The sequence below is a fragment of the Mercenaria mercenaria genome, chromosome 13 (genome assembly GCF_021730395.1).
Source record: "Mercenaria mercenaria strain notata chromosome 13, MADL_Memer_1, whole genome shotgun sequence".
In the NCBI taxonomy this organism is placed as follows: Eukaryota; Metazoa; Mollusca; class Bivalvia; order Venerida; family Veneridae; genus Mercenaria; species Mercenaria mercenaria.
In genome coordinates, this window is record NC_069373.1 from 19,040,734 (window position 1) to 19,059,857 (window position 19,124).

General features: G+C 36.1%; 1 protein-coding gene across 1 annotated transcript in view; it reads left to right on the forward strand.

The window, feature by feature from the left end:
- LOC128547695 (leukotriene A-4 hydrolase-like) overlaps positions 1-15,257 on the forward strand; it is a 40,656-nt gene extending 25,399 nt beyond the window's left edge. The window contains exons 13-17 of the mRNA XM_053520781.1: positions 437-513; positions 1,586-1,736; positions 2,955-3,037; positions 3,402-3,506; positions 15,083-15,257. Of these exons, the coding sequence (XP_053376756.1) occupies positions 437-513; positions 1,586-1,736; positions 2,955-3,037; positions 3,402-3,506; positions 15,083-15,257 (591 nt within the window). The remainder of the gene's footprint in view (positions 1-436; positions 514-1,585; positions 1,737-2,954; positions 3,038-3,401; positions 3,507-15,082) is intronic.
- The last annotated feature ends 3,867 nt before the right edge of the window (positions 15,258-19,124 follow it).

Sequence of the window (19,124 nt, forward strand, 5' to 3'; positions counted from 1 at the left end):
TCTATAATGAACTTGTCCATCTTCCAATTTAGACAGTACCATTAATTGTTAAAAGGGGTGCTTACCAAAAAGGTACTGGCTGAATAGGGAACAGCGCAGATCATGATCAGACTGCACAGATGTGCAGGCTGATCATGATCTACATTGGTCGCAAAGGCAGAACTAATCGTGTCCAGCATGGTTAGGGTTAAGTAATGTCCAAAGGGGCTCCTGGGGTCTTCCTCTTTTGTTAAAGTTGGAAAGTTGCCATAGGAGTTAAATTGTATCAGTGTGACTTTAAACCCAACAAGTTTTTAAAACACATGATTTACAGGAAGCACAAATTCAACTTGAAAATGTTTAAGTCAGTTTCAAATATATAGAATCAGTAAGTCAAGTTATAACACAAGTAGTTCATCTTATATCTATTACTTATTGCATATTGTGTGATTGCCAGACTGCAGCAGGAGTATTTGACAATGTGGACTGGGACGGTTGGTTGTACGGGGTAGGGATGCCGCCAGTCAGACCTAGGTAAGGAAATTTAGATTTTAAAGCATGACTGGTATGCCCAACCACTTAGGTCACTAGCATTAGTGCAGTTCTACAGATCATAGGGTCTTGAGTTCAGTCCCGGAGTGAGGTGTGTGTTCTCTTTAACGATTGTTAAAAGAAAATTTATCTGAAATCATTTATCCTCTACATCTGATTCATGTGAAGAAGATGGCAGTTACTAACCGAGAACAGGTTAGTACGAGTGCAGAATCCAGGAACAGTGGTAAGGTTTCTTCCCTGCCATTCTGTCAGAATGGTACTAAGATCAGTCAAGAAACCAGCAATAGTGAATATTTTATAGACTCTTGCAATGGAAAGGTGACGAACATAACCAGTCAGTTTGGGTTGAACCTGTCGGCAGTTTTTCTCATATGCAAAAATGGTACTTATGGAAAATGGCACATGGAATTTTTGACTGTTAATCAGCTTCTAAACATGTTCTTGAAGTAAGTCCTGCTGTATATGGGGATATTATGACATTGTTTATCTGTCTATCGTCTGTCTGCCTGTTTATCTGTTCAAAAGTTTGTACGGATTACTCTGAAATTACAGGTGGGATTTCAAAAAATTTCTGTAGAAAGGTTCACTACCAAGGCCAGTAATGAGTTCAGAGTCATGTGCCCTTGATTTATTAAAAATGGCATATTTTTTATTCTTGAGCACCTTCATTTCTTAATGAAGCAATCCAAATTAAAATTACATAGAATATGTGTACTAAATACATTTCTTTCATATTTTGTTTTGGACCAGATCAGATTGGTACATTAAGAGTTATGTTCCCTTGAATTATCAACTATGCTATATTTTACTTTAATTTACTCTCCAGCACCTTCAGTTTTAAACAGGATATGTATACTTGTCATGTCAGTGTTATGTTAGAGAAATGGCAAGGTTATGCTATTGATTGTTTGAATCTTGTGATTCAGTAATAAATTTCCATTTGACGCTTATATGAAGTAGAATTGCAGCATTGATATACCAAATAGCTGAGTAATAATGCAATGTGCTTTTGTTGTAAGACTGGGTTATAATTTTATTTTTCTTACTTTAGATACGACATGACTATGGCTGAGAGTTGCGAGACACTTGCTAGGAGATGGTTAGATAGTAGTGAGGAACAGCTTACAGATTTCACCTACAGTGACATAGAAAAATTCTTACCTGTACAAACTGAACAGTTCCTTGCAACATTCCTAAACCACGTAGGTCTATTATTTATATAGATTATCTATATTATGTCATCATATAATCCCAATCTAGAGTTATCTCCTAAAATTTTCAGATTTTGAATTATAAGAAAAAGATATAAATATTTATGCAAAATTTAAATTTTTTGATTTACCCTGCTAAATTTCTATAATGGACATGTCCATTTACCAATTTGGACAGTACCATTAACTGTTTAAAGGGATGCTTACTAAAAGATACTGACAGAATGGCGAACAGTGCAGATCATGATCAGACTGCACAGATGTGCAGGCTGATCATGACCTACACTGGTTGCAAAGGCAGAACTAATCGTGTCCAGCATGGTAAGGGTTAATAAAAATGAAATTAGTACCCCATAAATATGACATGATTACATTACAGGAATATAAAAATATATATTTAAGGTGTTTGATTATCTCCCCAAAGGTTAATTTTATATTAAAAAGACCATTGTTTCATCTCCAGTTGTTGGTTTGACTGTATAATATACTGGAGAAAAAAGATTATATTTTTTTTGTTCTATATTTTTCAAGTAAAATTTCCACATCGTTTGTTTCAGTTACTTCATCATAAATTTATTTCAAAGAGTAACGAGCCATTAGTATGGATCATGAAGTCTGAAAAGAAGGCTTTAACATTTACCCTGCTAAATTTCTAAAATGGACTGGTCCATAATCCAGTTTGGGCTGCACCACTTAATATTTCACTGAAAATTTACTGAATAGCGAACAGTGCAGACCATGATCAGCCTTGTTGTACGTGCAGGCTGATCTTGGTCTGCACTGGTCGCAAAGGCAAATCCACTTTCCACCAGCAGACTAAAAGTTAAGAAAACTGTTCATTATTTATTTGTAATAAAATAACAACTGTTTGCTTCAAATTTTTGGCCACCTGCCCTTTGGCAAGGAGGAAATTCTTTTCACAACTATGTTGTATCCATTTTCATGTAAATTGTGACAATATATAAACATTTCCTGTTTTGGTGTAATGTCATTTCCAGTACAACCTTTTTACTTTCACCAGACAATGTCACATTTGTTCATGTATTGTTAGTTTACTTGAAAATAGATGTAAAATAGCTGTGAAAGGTATTCCATTCTTGATATAGGCAAAAAGGCCAAAATTTGAAGAAAAGAGCTATTTTATTATGACTTACAGAACTACCCTGTTTTTGGGGACGTTTAGAAGAATATATTCATTGTCTATTTCAGACACCACTGTCACATGCCAAAATTGTCAAAATGAGGGACACATACAAATTCAGTGAAGTTCAAAACTCAGAAATTAAATTCCGGTAAGAACACTGACTTGAGGCAGTCAGTGAATCATCATATGTTATTAATTTATAGTGATATGTTTAATTGTACTGGGCTAGGGATCAAATGTATCTCAATAATATAATATAAATAATAGAAGATGCAGATGTAATAAGAAGATGTTATCATTGATTTGAGGAATATGAAATATTTCTCTCATGAAGTTGTGCAGTATTTCTACAGCAGAACTCATGCATATTTCTCGATACAAAATGAACAACCTTTAACCTTACTGATCATTGAAATATTTTGGCTATATCATTGATCTGATAGGATATTGATGCTAAATAATGTGGATATGTGTCTGTAAATCATGATTTATATGTATTTGTATTAACACAGGTGGTTACGTGTGTGTATTCGAGCGCAATATGAACCTGCAATACAGCCAGCATTACAGTTTGTTACAGAGCAAGGCAGAATGAAATTTGTGAAGCCAATTTACAGGTCACTTTTTAGACATGTCAGTCATTTAATGAAAAGTAAACTTATGCCGTATTCACATACTTTCAGGAAAAATTTAATAACCTGTTACTCAAAACTAATTGAAATATTTTTTTTTTGGAAATACGACAAAACAGGTTTAGAGCATCAGGAATGACTGGAGCAATGCATGTGATCCCTGACCATTTATGTTATATATTCTGTGATTGGATAGGTCAGAACCCTGGATGTTTAGATCATTTTGTTTATCCTTTTGTCACTTTGAGTAGTCAAGTGTTTCACTGTATACATGTTAGCTGATGTCCTTCCTAAAACAGATTGCAGGGCATTAAATTACTAATGATATTGCCTGAAGATCGAAAATTTTACCAGATTTATGAACGAGTAGCTTAAAATAAAATAAATGTGTAATTATGTTTTTACAAGTGGTTTCTTGTTATACCCCCACAAACGAAGTTTAGGGGATATATAGGAGTGGGCTTGTCGCTCAGTCTGTCAATCCTTTGGTTTTTATTGTTTCCAGACAATAACTCATGAACGGCTTGACAGATATAAATGGTACACAGGTGTAACATCATAAAATACAGGTCAAGTTCAACTTTGCCTACAAACCACCATTTTTTGATGTAGTTATGGCCCCTTTCCATCTTAAAAACTCTGTATGATAGAGGTTTCATTTATGATTTGATTTTAATCAAACTAATTATGCACACAACTTGTATCACCATAAGGTCTTGGTTCCATTCTTGAACCAGCCATATCCCACTATGGGTTCCAAAGTTATGGCCCCTGAAAGGGCAAAATTGGCTATTTTGGTCTTGTCTGCACGATAGTGGTTTCATTTGTGATTTGATATTAAACAAATTTGCACACAACTTGTATCACCATAAGATCTCGGTTCCTTTTAAGAACCAGTCATATTTTGTCATGGGTCCAGAGTTACTGCCCCTGTGTGTCCACAAACTTTGTCTGGAGCATTTCTTCTTCATGCATGGAGGGTGTTTTGATGTAACTTGGCACAAATGTCCATCAGGAGATGGAGTGCTGTGTGCAAGAACCAGGTCCCTAGAGCTAAGGTCAAGGTCAAACTTAGAGGTCAAAGGTCAAATTCAAGAATGACTGTCTGGAGCATTTTCCTTCATGCATGGTGGGATTTTGATATAGAACTTGGCACAAATGTTCACCACCATGAGATGGAGTGTCTTGCGCAAGAACCAAGTCCCTATGTCTAAGGTCAAGGTCACACTTGGAGGTCTAAGGTCAGATACAAGAATGATTTTGTCTGGAGCATTTCTTCTTCATGAATGGAGCGATTTTGATGTAACTTGGCACAAATGTTCACCACCATGAGACGGAGTGTCGTGCTCAAGAACCAGGTCCCTAAATCTAAGGTCACAGTCACACTTAGAGGTCAAAGGTCAAATTCAAGAATGACTTTGTCCGGAGCATTTCTTCTTCAGGCATGGAGGGATTTTGATGTTACTTGGCACAAATGTTCACTGACATGAGGCAGATGTGCAAGAACCAGGTCCCTAAGTCTAAGGTCAAGGTCACACTTAAGAGGTCAAAAGTCAAATTCAAGAATGACTTTGTCCGAAGCATTTCTCCTTCATGCATGGAGGGATTTTGAAGTAACTTGGCACAAATGTTCACCACCATGAGGCATCCATGTTTTTAGAATTACTTCCCTTTGTTGTTACTATAAATAGCTTATATTGTAACTTTTTTATTACTGACCATAGGAAAAAATTGAGACCACTTTTCTGTGGTACAACATGCATGTTACATCCAATGTTTAGGTGTATTTTGACCTATCTCTACCTGGTAAGGAGTTTTGTGTGGACTTATATAGTTTTTTAGGATTAACTTCCCTTTGTTGTTACTATAGATAACTTACAACTTTTTGATAATTGGCCAAAAAGACATCCATATGCATATACAGGTGCTGGCTAGTGTAAAGAAATTTGCTATGACAGGCATATTATAATTGTGACATTGTGGCACTTTTGTTCCTCTATATTTATATATCGGAAACTTTAAAAATGTTCTTGTCAGAAACAGCAAGCCAGATTTTAACAATTTTACACAAATGTTTCTTGGCTATTTACGGGTGATATTGGGGTTTGACTGTCTATGGTAATTGTTCAAATTATTGCCCTAGGTTCAAATATAGCCCTGCCCATGTATGTGACATATATATAATATATGCTTATATAAAAGAAACTTTGAGTATCTTCTTCTCTGAATCCACAATAGCTAGAGGCTTGATATTTATATAAATCTAACTCTGTACTTGTACCATAATGTTAATATACAAACACATTTGAAACCTTTTACACAGGTTGGCGCTTTAGGGTCAATGACCCTCTTGTTGCTTAAATCAGTATTTCTTGTTAAGAATGAAGTACATCTTGAACAAAACAAGAGGACCATGATGGTCCTGAATCGCTCACCTCTTCCCACATGACCCAGTTTTGAGTATGACGTCGTTTTTTCTATTATTTGACATAGTGACCTAGTTTTTGAGCTCATGTGACCCAGTTTTGAACTTAACCTAGATATTATCAAGATAAAAATTCTGACCAATTTTCATGAAGATCCATTGAAAAATATGGTCTCTAGAGAGGTCACAAGGTTTTTGTATTATTTGACCTATTGACCTAATTTTCGAAGGTACGTGACCCTCTTTTGAACTTTACCTAGATATCATCAAGGTGAACATTCTCACTAATTTTCATGAAGATCTCATGAAAAATATGGCCTCTAGAGAGGTCACAAGGTTTTTATACGCCCGTTTGAAAAACGGGACGTATTATGGGAACGCCCCTGGCGGGCGGATGGGCGGGCGGGCGGCGTCCACAGACCTTGTCCGGAGCATATCTTCTAACCACATGTAGGGATTTTAGATGAAACTTGGGCAACAGTTGTTTCACCATCATGAGACGAGTGTCCATGCGCAAGAAACAGGTCCCCTAGGTCCCCTAAGGTCAAGGCACACAAGAGTGTCAAAGGTCAAATTCAAGAATGAACTTGTTGGTCCGGAGCATATCTTCTTCGTGCATGGAGGATTTTGATGAAAGTTGCACAAGTGTTCATCATAGAGACGAGTGACCATGCTCAAAAACCAGTGTCCCTAGGTCAAGGTCAAGGCACACTTAGAGGTCAAAGATACAAGAATGAAAAATTACAATAATGACTTTGTCCGAGCATATCTTCTCAATGCACGGAATGATTTTTGATGTATCTTGGCACATTTTTTCATCATAAAGAGAGGTAGTGTCCAAGGGCGCAAGACCAGGTTCCCTAGTCTAAGGTCAAGGTCACATCTTAGAGTCAAAGAAACAAGGACTGAAAACTTTGTCGTAGTCATATCTTTCTTCATGCATGAAAGTACTTTGATTTAGCTTGGCAAAATTGTTCACCACATGAGCACGGATTTCGTGCGAGAACCAGGTCCCCTAGGGGTCAGGTCAAGGTCACACTAGAGGTCAAGGATACAAGAATGAAAACTTTGTCCGAGCATTCTTCTTCAAAGCATTGGAGTATTTTTGATACAACTTGGCACAAATGTTCACAGCATGAGACGGAGTGGCGTGCGCAAGAACCAGGTCCCCTCGTCTAAGGTCAAGTCACCCTTAAAGGTCAAAAGATCAGAACAAAATGACTTTATCCGGAGCATCTTCTCATGCATTGGAGGGATTTTGATGTAACTTGGCTCATATTTACACCATCATGAACGGGAGTGTCATGCCACTGTCCCTTCTTTTTGAATTACTTTCCCTTTGCTGTTACTATAAATAGCTTAAATTTGTAACTATTCATTACAAGTCCGTAGGGAAAATCGAGACCACTTTTTCCATTCCAGTAGTACAACATGCATGTTACATCAATTCTGAGGTTATTTTGAGCTATTCTCTACCTGTAAGGGATTTTTTGTGGAGATTGTAATTTTTTTTTTCGATTTTTTTTATTTTTTTTTTTTTTTTTTTTTTTTCTTTAAAGATTAACTTCCCTTAGTTTGTTACTATAAATAACTTACATTGTAACTTTTTTTATAATTGATCGTAGGGAAAAACCAAGACCACTTTTCTGTGGTACTACATTGATGTTACTTTCAAATTTTGGTGTATTTTAAGGTATCTAGTACTACTGGACGGAATTTTTTATTGTGGACTTAGAAAAATAAAAGAATTACAATAATTTTCTAAAAAAACAACATTGTAAACAACTAGAAAATTAAATTTCATTTGCAAATACATGTGCTAGTGTAAGCCAAAAATTTAGCTGTGACAGGGCGTATATTGGTGACATTCTGCACCCATTTTCTATTTTTTATACCTACTGGCCTAGTTTTGACCCGCACTTGAATCCAGTTTGCGAAACGACCTAGATATCATCGAAGGTGAACATTCAGAAGCAATTCATAAGACCATGAAAAATATGGCCCGCTAGAATCCAAAGATTTTAATAATTTTTAGACCTACTGACCTATTTTTGACCGCAGTTGACCAGTTTTCAAATATTAACCTAGATATCATCAAGATGAACATTCAGACCAACTTTCATACAGATCCCATGAAAAGTATGGCCACAGATAGGTCACAAGTTTTTTTATATTTGACCTACAGACTTAGTTTTTGAAGGCACAAACCCATTTTCAAACTTGACCTAGATATCACCAAGGTGAACATTCTGACCAATTTTTATGAAGATCCAAACAAAAGTATGGCACTACGAGAGGTCACAAATTTTTTCTGTTTAGACCTACTGACCTAGTTTTTGATTGCACATGATCCTGTTTCGATTTGACTAGATTATCATCAAGATGAACATTCAGACCACTTTTCATACAGATCCCATCAAAAAAATGTGGTCTTAGAGAGGTCACAAGGTTTTTCTATTATATGACCTACTGACCTAGTTTCTGAAGGCACGTGACCCACTTTTGAAACTTGCCTAGATATCACATCAAGAAGAAGAAAAAGGGGTGGGGACATTCAGCATACCAACTTCCAACAGATCCCATAAAAATATATGCCTCTAGAGAGTCACAAAAGGTTTTTCTAGTATATGACCTACTGAAACCTAGTTTTTTTAGCAACATGAACCAACTTTTGAAGTTGACCCAGATCATCAAGATGAACATTCTACCAATTTTCAGGAAAATCACATAAGTATATGGCCTCTAAAGGTGATGTCACAGGGTTTTATTCTATTTTTAAGCTCACCTACTGTCACAAAGTGACAATGAAGGCTTTTGGTGATCGCGTGGCGTCCGTCTCCGTCCGTGCGTGCGTCCGTGCGTCCGTAAATAAACTTCTTGTGACCCACTCTAGAGGTCACATTTTTCATGGGATCTTTATGAAAATTGGTCAGAATGTTCATCTTTGATTAATATCTTGGTCAAGTTCGAAACTGGGTCATGTGCGGTTAAAAACTAGGTCATAGGTCTTAAAAAATATAAAAAACCTTGTGACCTCCTTAGAGGCCCATATTTTTTCATGGGATCTTCATGAAAATTGGTCAGAATGCAAAACTTGATGATATCTAGGTCAAGTCGAAACTGGTCAAGTGGGGTCAAAAAACAAGGTCAGTAGGATCTAAAAAAAGAAAAACCTGTGACCTCTCTAGAGTCATATTTTTCTCAATGGATCTGTCATGAAAATGGTCAGGAATGTTCACCTTGATGATAATCTAGGTAAAGATTCGAATACTGGGATCACGTGGGTTTCAAAAAACTAGGTCAGTAGTTCTGAAAATAGAAAACTTGTGACTCTCATCGAGGCCATATTATTCATGAGATCTTCATGTAAATTGGTCAGAATTTTCACGCTTGATGATATCTAGGTCAGGTTCGAAACTGGTCAAGTGGGGACCAAAACAGGTCAGTAGGTCTAAAAATAGAAAACCCGTGTGACCTCTCTAGAGCAATATTACTCAATAGGATCTTCAATGAAAAATTGGTCAGAATGGTTCATCTTTGATGATATCAGTCAAGTTCGAAACTGGTCACGTGGTTACAAATAACAGTACAGTAAGGTCTAAAAATAGAAAAAACCATGTGACACCCTAGAGCCATATTTCTCAATGGAACTTCATGAAAATTGTCCAGAATTTCATCTTGATGATATCTAGGTCGGGTTTCGAAACTGGGTCACGTCCTTCAAAACTAGTCATAGGTTAAAAATAAAAAAACCTTGTGACCTCTCTAAGCCAAATTCCTCAATTGATCATTCCATGAAAAAGTTGGTCAGAATGTTCAACTTGATGTTATCTAGGTCGAATGAAACTGGTCACGTGCTGTCAAAAAACATGGTCAGTAGGTCTGAAAATAGTAAAACTTTGTGACACTCTATACAGGCCAATATTTTTCATGGGATCGTTATGAAAATTATCCATAATGTTTCCCTCATGATGATATCTAGGTCAATGTTCGAAACTGGGTCACATGCGATCAATAAACAGGTCAGTAGATCTAAAAATAGAAAAACCATGTGACCTCTCCTAAGGCCATAATTTTTTCAAAAGATCTTCATGAAAATTGATCAGAAAATGTTCATCTTGATGATATCTAGTCCCAAGTTTCGAAACCGGTCACTGTTACAAAAATGTAGATCAGTAGGTCTGACAAAAAGAAAAAACCCCTTGTGACGTCTCCTAGAGGCCATATTTCTCAATGGATCTTCATGAAAATTGTCAGAATGTTCACCTTGAAGATAACTAGGTCAAGTTTGTAACTGGGTCATTGCGGTCAAAAACTAGGTTCAGTAGGTCGAAAAACAGAAAAACCCTTGTGACATCTCTAGAGGCCAGATTTTTCATGAGATCTTTCATGACAATTGGTGAAATGTTCACCTTGAGATATCTAAGTCAATTCAAAAGTGGGTCGGGTGCCTTCAAAAACGAGGTCAATAGGTCAAATAATTAGAAAAACCTTGGTGACTCTCTAGATGTCATATTATTCAATGGATCTTCATGAAATTGGTCAGAATTTTTTATCTGATTATATCTAGGTCACATGGTGCTCAAAAACTAGTTCAGCAGTGTCAAATAATAGAAATTACCGATCGTCATACTCACTCAACACTGGTCATGTGGGGATAGGTAGCGCTACCAGGCCATCATGGTCCCTTGTTAGACCCTACTGACCTAGTTTTTGCTGCACGTGACCCAGTTTCGAACTTGACCTAGATATCATCAAGAAGAACATTCAGACCAACTTTCATACAGATCCCATGAAAAATATGGCCTTTAGAGAGGTCACAAGGTTTTTCTATTATTTGACCTACTGACCTAGTATTTTGATAACACGTGACCCAGTTTCGAACATGACCTAATATCATCAAGGTGAACGATCTGACCAATTTCATGAAAGATCTTGTGAAACATATATGGCCTCATATAGATGGACACAAGGTTTTTCTACTTTTAGACTTACTGACCTATTTTTGAAGGCACTGACCCAGTTTCGAACTTGACCTAGATATCATCAAGATGAAAAAACCCATTCTGACCAATTTTCATGAAGATCTTATGAAATATATGGCCTCTAGAGAGGCACAAGGTTTTTTCTATTTTTTTAGACCTACGACGTAGTTTTGATGGCACATGACCCAGTTTCGATCTTGACCTAGAATCAATCAATGTGAACATTCTTACCAATTTTCATGAAGATCTTGTGAAATATAAGGCTTCTAGAGAGGTCACAAGGTTTTTTTCTATTTTTAAGACCTACTGACCTAGTTTTCTTGAAGGCACGTGACCCAGTTTCGAACTTGACCTAGATATCAATCAGGTGAAACAATCGACCAATTTTCATGAAGATCTAGTGAAATATATGTCTTACTAGAGAGGTCACTAGTTTTTCTATTTTTAGACCTACGACCTATTTTTGAAGCACGTGGACCCAGTTTCGAACTTGACCTAGATATCATCAAGATGAACATTCTGACCAACCTTCTAAAGGTCCCATGAAAAATGTTGACCTCTAGAGTGTCACAAGCAAAATTTACGGACGAAACCACGCCGGACGGACGACGACACCGCGCGATCACAACAGCTCACCTTTGTCACTTTTGTGACAGGTGAGCAAAAAAAAAACCCATCTCAATTTAATAACAGACAGATAGAGTTAATTTTCATTTGGCCTAAGACCACAGTTATTTTTACTATATTTTCTATATAGGAGCACTCACTGGACACTATAGCAATTTGGCATGCATTCCAACCCCTAATAAAAATACCTTGAACTCAACAGAACTATCCAAGAGAAAAATTCCATCCATCAGTAAACTTGGGTTGAAACACGTCTCATTTTTCCACCATTTTGAACCAAATCACCTGCGTATGAAGAATCCTCTCTAGATGGCCGCAAAACATCAAAACAGGGCCTATCAAAAAGTCATGTTATGCAATTCTGACAATTTCATTGCGTCACATTGTACATGTCCCTACTAGTTCATATCTCCTCTATTAAATCATAGCCATTTTATTGCATGTCTTTCAGTCAAAAATTCACCAATATTCACCATCAAAACAGAGGAACTATTTTCCGCGTAAACCACTATCCGTATTGTGGTCAAACCAAGGGCAAATAACTTGTGGTCTGTGCCTATTTTTAGACCTATTTTTCTCTCCAAACTAGAAAATATTTTTACCAGTATAATCTCAGTTGTTATACAAATTTAAAACTGTAAGTTACACCTTTTGTTTGAACCATGCACTAAAATTTGACAGCATACCAATGTTACACATTGTATCGGTCAAATGCTGAGCAAAAAAAAGTTCGCGTACTGTTTCAGATGAAAAAAACGCAAAATTCTATAACTTATTTGTTTGATGAGATTTTTCCACCCCAAATAAAACACCGCATGTTATCCTTAATATACTCTATCCAAATTAAGATCCACTTCAAGCCTGAATACAAATATCACTTTTCCAATTTTTAAAGGAAAACTATTCAAATTTACAAAAAGCACTCAAAACGCTGAGTCTAACACTACACAAAAGTAAAATGTGAAATAAGAAAAATCCTGTAGCTGAGCCAAATTGGCCCTTTTTAAGCAGCCCATAAATGTGGCAAATATAAATGAATAGCTTTTGTACATATATGTGCATATACTTTATCGTGATCATTCATTTATGGGCTACCCTAGGTAAATGAGCCAAACAGCTCTGAAAAAATCCAATATATACTACTAAAAAGCTTATGAGTCTTTCTGGAATGAATATATCACTCAAATCTTACAGTTATACAGGCATTCAGTGCACTCTAAAAGAAAACATGCACACCAGAGACCATTTACACTGCACAAAAACTTAAACTGTGTATCACATCTGAGCATTCTGCAAAACAGCCCCTATCTCTATAAAGAATGAATTAAGTACAACACTGCCTTCTGAATGTTTCCAAACTGGCTTAATTTTTTCAGCAAAAACCTTAAAGATATCAACCTGAGTAACTACAACAGGTGCTCCTAATTTTTCCTGTGACTAATACCATATGAAGTGACCCTGCGTGTTACCGAACCCTGGATCTTCTGTGTGACTGGAAGGCCTTCGCCGAACAACATCTGAAATATGAGTCGAGCTAGACCATAATTTTGTTAAGAATTACTTAATCAGTTACATGATTGTATGTATGTGCAAAACCAGTATTTCAAAACAATCTGACTGCAAAGAAAGTGTAAATGCTAAAAAATGCCCACAAAGCAATTTTTTCTATGATTTATATATCACAGTCTCTTATCCCCATACTGAACTGTCATAAAAGTAATATAAAAAACCTCCAATTCTAGTCTTATGTAAGTAAAATGTGTCATAACAAACAGTCCTGAATAACAAAACTATCATCACAAAGCAGTCTGTTCCTCCAGTTTCCTTGCTTTACTGACTGCTAGATCTGAAGCAATGTTTAGCTATTATTTCAGGTGAAATTAGCTACTATCAGAAATAAGTATTCACAAACTGGGAATACAGCTTACTGCATCAACTATCATGAAACAAATTCCTGTCCAATTTCATGTCATGTAACTGATTAAAATTTATCTCACTACCACACAGGATTCAGAATAGTCATTATGGCAAAACTGGCTGAAATAATGTATGCCACTACAAATCTATTTTCTTGGCTTTTTTTCGCTTTTGCCGATGCAATTTAACGAAGTCTATTAAATTTACAAAATCACAAAAGTACCTGATCATGTTTAAAGCATCTAAAATGGAATTGATTTACCCATTCACAACACCGAACAAACTGTCTTCTCTTCTCAAATCTGAGAAGCGTAAACAATATGTACAAAGGCGGTCCAATCCCCGTCTATGCGACAAACTTCACATGTCCGAGCGCTTTTCCCCGCCCTCATTTCATGTTTTAGGTACTATAAGTGTAAGAAATCCCAACAGAATTAGTAAATATACAATTCAGTACCTCCAGATATGATGAATTATGCTCAATTAAATCATTAAGGAATACCAATAAGCAATTCATAGTGAGAAAAATCTGGCTGTTTTTCCTTCAAAATCAATTATAGTATCCAATTTCCCTCAGGCAAATCTGTCCATTTAGTCAAGCCCTTGAAACTGATTTTTCTTGCACAGATTATGATTACACATACTTTCACAATTCGAGACTGTGTGTACCTGGTGTAAATTCAAGTAACCACAAGAGCAATTTTATGTAAACAAGAATAGAAAAAAATACATATCTGACTTTAGGTCAGATTTCCTCAGTCGCAGCACAAATTTCTAAAAAATCCAATAATAACACATGCGGCATTTAATACCCCATTATATTCCCGCATACCGTTTATCAAACAAAGAACACTTTATAAAAATGCATTTCATTTCATTGAAAAACCTGCAACAATAGAAAAAAAGTCCAGAAATATATAAACTGAAAGTAGATTTATCACAAGTTTCAATTGCATGTAAACTTTTTATCCAAACTGAAGCAATTTCAAGCAAATGTAATGATTAATCTAATATTTACCCAGATTTCTATCTACCAGCCCATTCACATCGTCAAAATTCAGCCATGTAGATTGAAAAAATAACAAAATATTGACAATATACCTTTCTGACATTTTCCCACTATATCAGGCCTAAACCACAGTTATTTTTACTATATGTTTCTAATATAGGCAACTGGACACTATAGCAATTTTAGCATGCATTCCAACCCCTATAAAAATACTGAACTCAACAGAACTTATTCCCAAGAGAATAAATTTCCAGCCACAGTAAACATTGGGTGACGCAGCTCTTTTTTCCCCTCCATTTTGAACCAAAAATCACATGCGTATGAGAATACTCCTAGAAGCCGCAAACACAAAACAGGCCCTATCAAAAAGACATTTATGCTATTCCTGCATTTTTTCATTCTGTCAAATTGTACATGTACCTACTATATCATATCTCCCTCTTTTACATCAAGCCATTTTATTGCAGGACTTTCAGTCAAAAATTCACACAATAAATTCACCACAAACAGAGGAACATTTTCCGCGTACCACTTTCCGTATGTGGTCAACCAAGGCAAATAATCTTTGGTCTTGTGCATTTATGGTTTTCATATTCAGGGATTTATACAACGGGAAACAAGCCGGTCTCAAGCCCAAATCCACATTTGAAGCAAACAGGAACCAGATGCATATACTACCGCGAACACAGTTCCAAAAGGTCCCTGTATCCAGAATAATCAAAATTTCATCGACATTTAATCACAGATATACTAGTTATTTAAATCAGTATTGACATTTTAGAGAGAGTTCAGAAGTCGAATTAAACAGATTTTTTGACATTGACCGGTGCAAGTGTATTAAATTAAAAACAACTGTTTCCTGATAAAAACCAAGACACTGCTGTTACCATATCCATTATTTTCCTGAAACAAAATCAGTAATTTTATGCTTCAGTGTTAAAGACCATGGAGCAAAGTTTTCAAATAGTCTTGCCAATCATTCTAACTATCCATCTTAACCTTTACCTCTCTAAATTTCCAAAATTGGGCTGTTGGTCCATATTTCAATTTGAGGCAGTACCATTTATTATTTCAAAGGGGGCGTTGACTGAAAATTTTTACTGGACTGAACAGTGAACAACTGGCCGCAAAGGCATTTATCATTTGCCGCCAGTAGCAAAAGATTTAACAATTCTAGTTTACTACTAGACATGTCAAACAATTTTCAAAAAAAAAGAAAAAATTGTCCCTTAAACCTTCATAAAAAACAGTATTTAAGAAGGGATGTTTTGCACAGTCTGGTCACATGAAATTAAATTGTCCAAGATTTTTTTTTAAAAAAGTGATATTTTCATCACATTGCCATACCTTAACTTGGCTTATCTGTATGCCATGTTGTTGTTCTGTACACAGTTTGACAATGACATTATTTTGGAACATATTTGTATTACCAATACATGTACTTAAAATGTTCATACATTTTTTTGAAAAATACAAACTGGCCACATGTCATTAACAAAATAACCTCGAAATCAAAAAAGTTTAACTAAAGATAAATGAAAATATCAATTTGTAGGCTGAGAACTAAATATACCCCAGTATTCATTAAGCAGAAAGTATTTGGTCAGAAATCTATTGAAATGATTTATTAAAACAGCGTATTTGATTTTAGAAGATTGTCTTTATGATTGTCTTTTATACGACTGTTTCTTGAAAGACATTAAACCCAAACACACACACTGTCCTTCTTATTACAATGTTTTTGTGTTGTTCAAATATATAATTCATATTCATCTGTTTGTTTAGGGAGATGGGATTAAAAGTGTGAAAAAGTGTGAAAAGTGTGAAAAAGTGTGAAAAATGTTGTTACATTTTACTGATTAAAGAAGTACTTAAAGAAGTACATGTATTTTCTTTTTTATGTTTATTTTTCATTGTGCGAGGGGCTGTCACCCGTCTACGTACATCTAGAATGTCATTATTACACTTTTGGAACAGGGATATAGTCTTGTTTTTGCTTCGTATTTTATTTCTGATCTGCTGAATTGTTTGAATACATTCCAAATCAGACTTTCATGAAGATTTTTAATTATTTCCTTGATTTTTGCTTATAAACAAAATGCAAGAAAAAATGCATTTTTTTTCATGTAATGCAAAACATTACCATTGTTTTTTGTTGTTTTTTTTTTTTTTCATTTATATCAGTTAACAGAATTGTGTAAAATGCAAAATGCATATTATGTCATGTACATGTAGGATAGAAAGACAAAATATTTTTGCTAGTGCAGTGATGAAAGGGATTTTAAGTGATTATGATAATGGCCCCATTATGACACTCAGCAATTTCCTTACAATTCCGTTATTCTCATTAGGCAGTTCGGCATTCTTTGGTCCTAGCTCGACACAAACAGGACTTTCTGTGTAATACAGAGAATGCCGAATTTGCATAAGGAGAATACCGAATTTGGCGATTGACATTACTGGTCCGCTACCTTAAATGCTAAAAAAAGAGTGACAAAACATGTACGATTTGTTTTAAGATTTTGTTTTTCCATGTCTGGCCTTCATTTCTACATTCTGAAGTTGTGTTTTTTTATATTATTAAGCTGAATAAAAAAACTTTAAATATTATATATCACAGCTGTTTGTGTTATCTTTATTTTCATATTTACATATTTTGTTTTATGTTAATTACATGGAAACTTTAATTTTAACAGGAGTAGAACGACACTTCAGCTTAATTTTCTCAGAAAGAGGAAAGTGTGGCTATAGCTGAAATCAGTCTCAATTAAATTGGGGAAAAAAAAATGAAAATTCAAAAAGGCCCAAACAAATACAGCTGGGATATGAAACTGCATTATAGAGCGTCAGTAAACAACAAAATTATGTCTCCCCAGGAGACATATTGTTTTTGCCCTGTCCGTCCGTCCGTACGTCACACTTCATTTCCGAGCAATAACTGGAGAACCATTTGACCTAGAACCTTCAAACTTCCTAGGGTTGTAGGGCTGCTGGAGTAGACGATCCCTATTGTTTTTGGGGTCACTCCGTCAAAGGTCAAGGTCACAGGGGCCTGAACATTGAAAACCATTTCCGATCAATAACTAGAGAACCACTTGACCCAGAATGTTGAAACTTCATACGATGATTGGTCATGAAGAGTAGATGACCCCTATTGATTTTGGGGTCACTCCGTCAAAGGTCAAGGTCACAGGGGCCTGAACATTGAAAACCATTTCCAATCTGACTAAAGTACTTGATCTTCTAAACGAAGATCTGAGAACGACCCATTCACATTCGTCTTCTGTATATTTTGGATTTCCATTATTGCTATTTTTATGTTATCCAATCAGGCGACTTGTTCGATTGTCAAAGAGTAAGAAAAATATGCAGTCATTCCAGGAATCAAACCCGGGACCCCTCGCTTACAAAGCAAGTGGCCTACCGACTGAGCTAACCGGCTATCTGATACATTACGACATAAGAATTGTAAATATCAAAAGTCAATGCTAGAGGTAGATTTGCAAGATGTTGTAAGCTAGGCTCTGATTGGCTAGTGAAAGGGCCGTCAGAACGAGGCAATGAATAGGTCGTTTTCAGATCCTATGCGTAGCGTAATAGGAGATGTACTTTAGTCAGATTGAAACCATTTCCAATCAATAACTAGAGAACCACTTGACCAAGAATGTTGAAACTTCATAGGATGATTGGTCATAAAGAGTAGTTGACCCCTATTGATTTTGGGGTCACTCCATCAAAGGTCAAGGTCACAGGGGCCAGAACATGGAAAACCATTTCCGATCAATAACTAGAGAACCACTTGACCCAGAATGTTGAAACTTCATAGGATGATTGTACATGCAAAGTAGATGACCCCTATCGATTTTGGGGTCACTCCATTAAAGGTCAAGGTCACAGGGGCCTGAACATTGAAAATCATTTCCGGTCAGTAACTTGAGAACCACTTGACCCAGAATGTTGAAACTTCATAGGATGATTGGACATGCAGAGTAGATGACCCCTATTGATTTTGGGGTCAGTCTATTAAAAGTCAAGGTCACAGTGGCCTGTTCATGTAAAATCGTTTTTTGGAAATAACTTGAGAACCACTTGACCTACAATGTTGAAACTTAATAGGATGATTGGACATGCAGAGTAGATGACCCCTATTTATTTTGAGATCACTTGATCAAAGGTCAAGGTCACAGAAGCCTGAACAGTGACTTGAGAACCACTAGGCCAAGAGTGTTGGAATTTAGCGGGATGACTGGACATGCCAAGTAGATGATCCCTATTGCAGCCAACCATCAGTGTCTCTTTGACTTTCGCTCCTGACCCCTATTGACTTCTTGCCTATAGGACTTTGCATTGGGGGAGACATGCGCTTTTTTACAAAAGCATTTTCTAGTTAGAGTTAGTCATGCAGCCCCTTTCAAAACTCCCAGTGGCCAAAAAATGGGGTCATTTATGACATTCAGTGGCTCTGCATGGCTGAATATGATTTACTGACCGATGAGGCCTGTAAACTTGTAATGAACTTCCAAGGGAGTTCCATTTGTAGCTCATCTGCGCTGAATGCTCAGAGTGAACTATTCCTAATATTAGGATTGATGAATGTCTGTCAGCCGTCCATTCACATTTAGTTTGTTTACACTAGCATC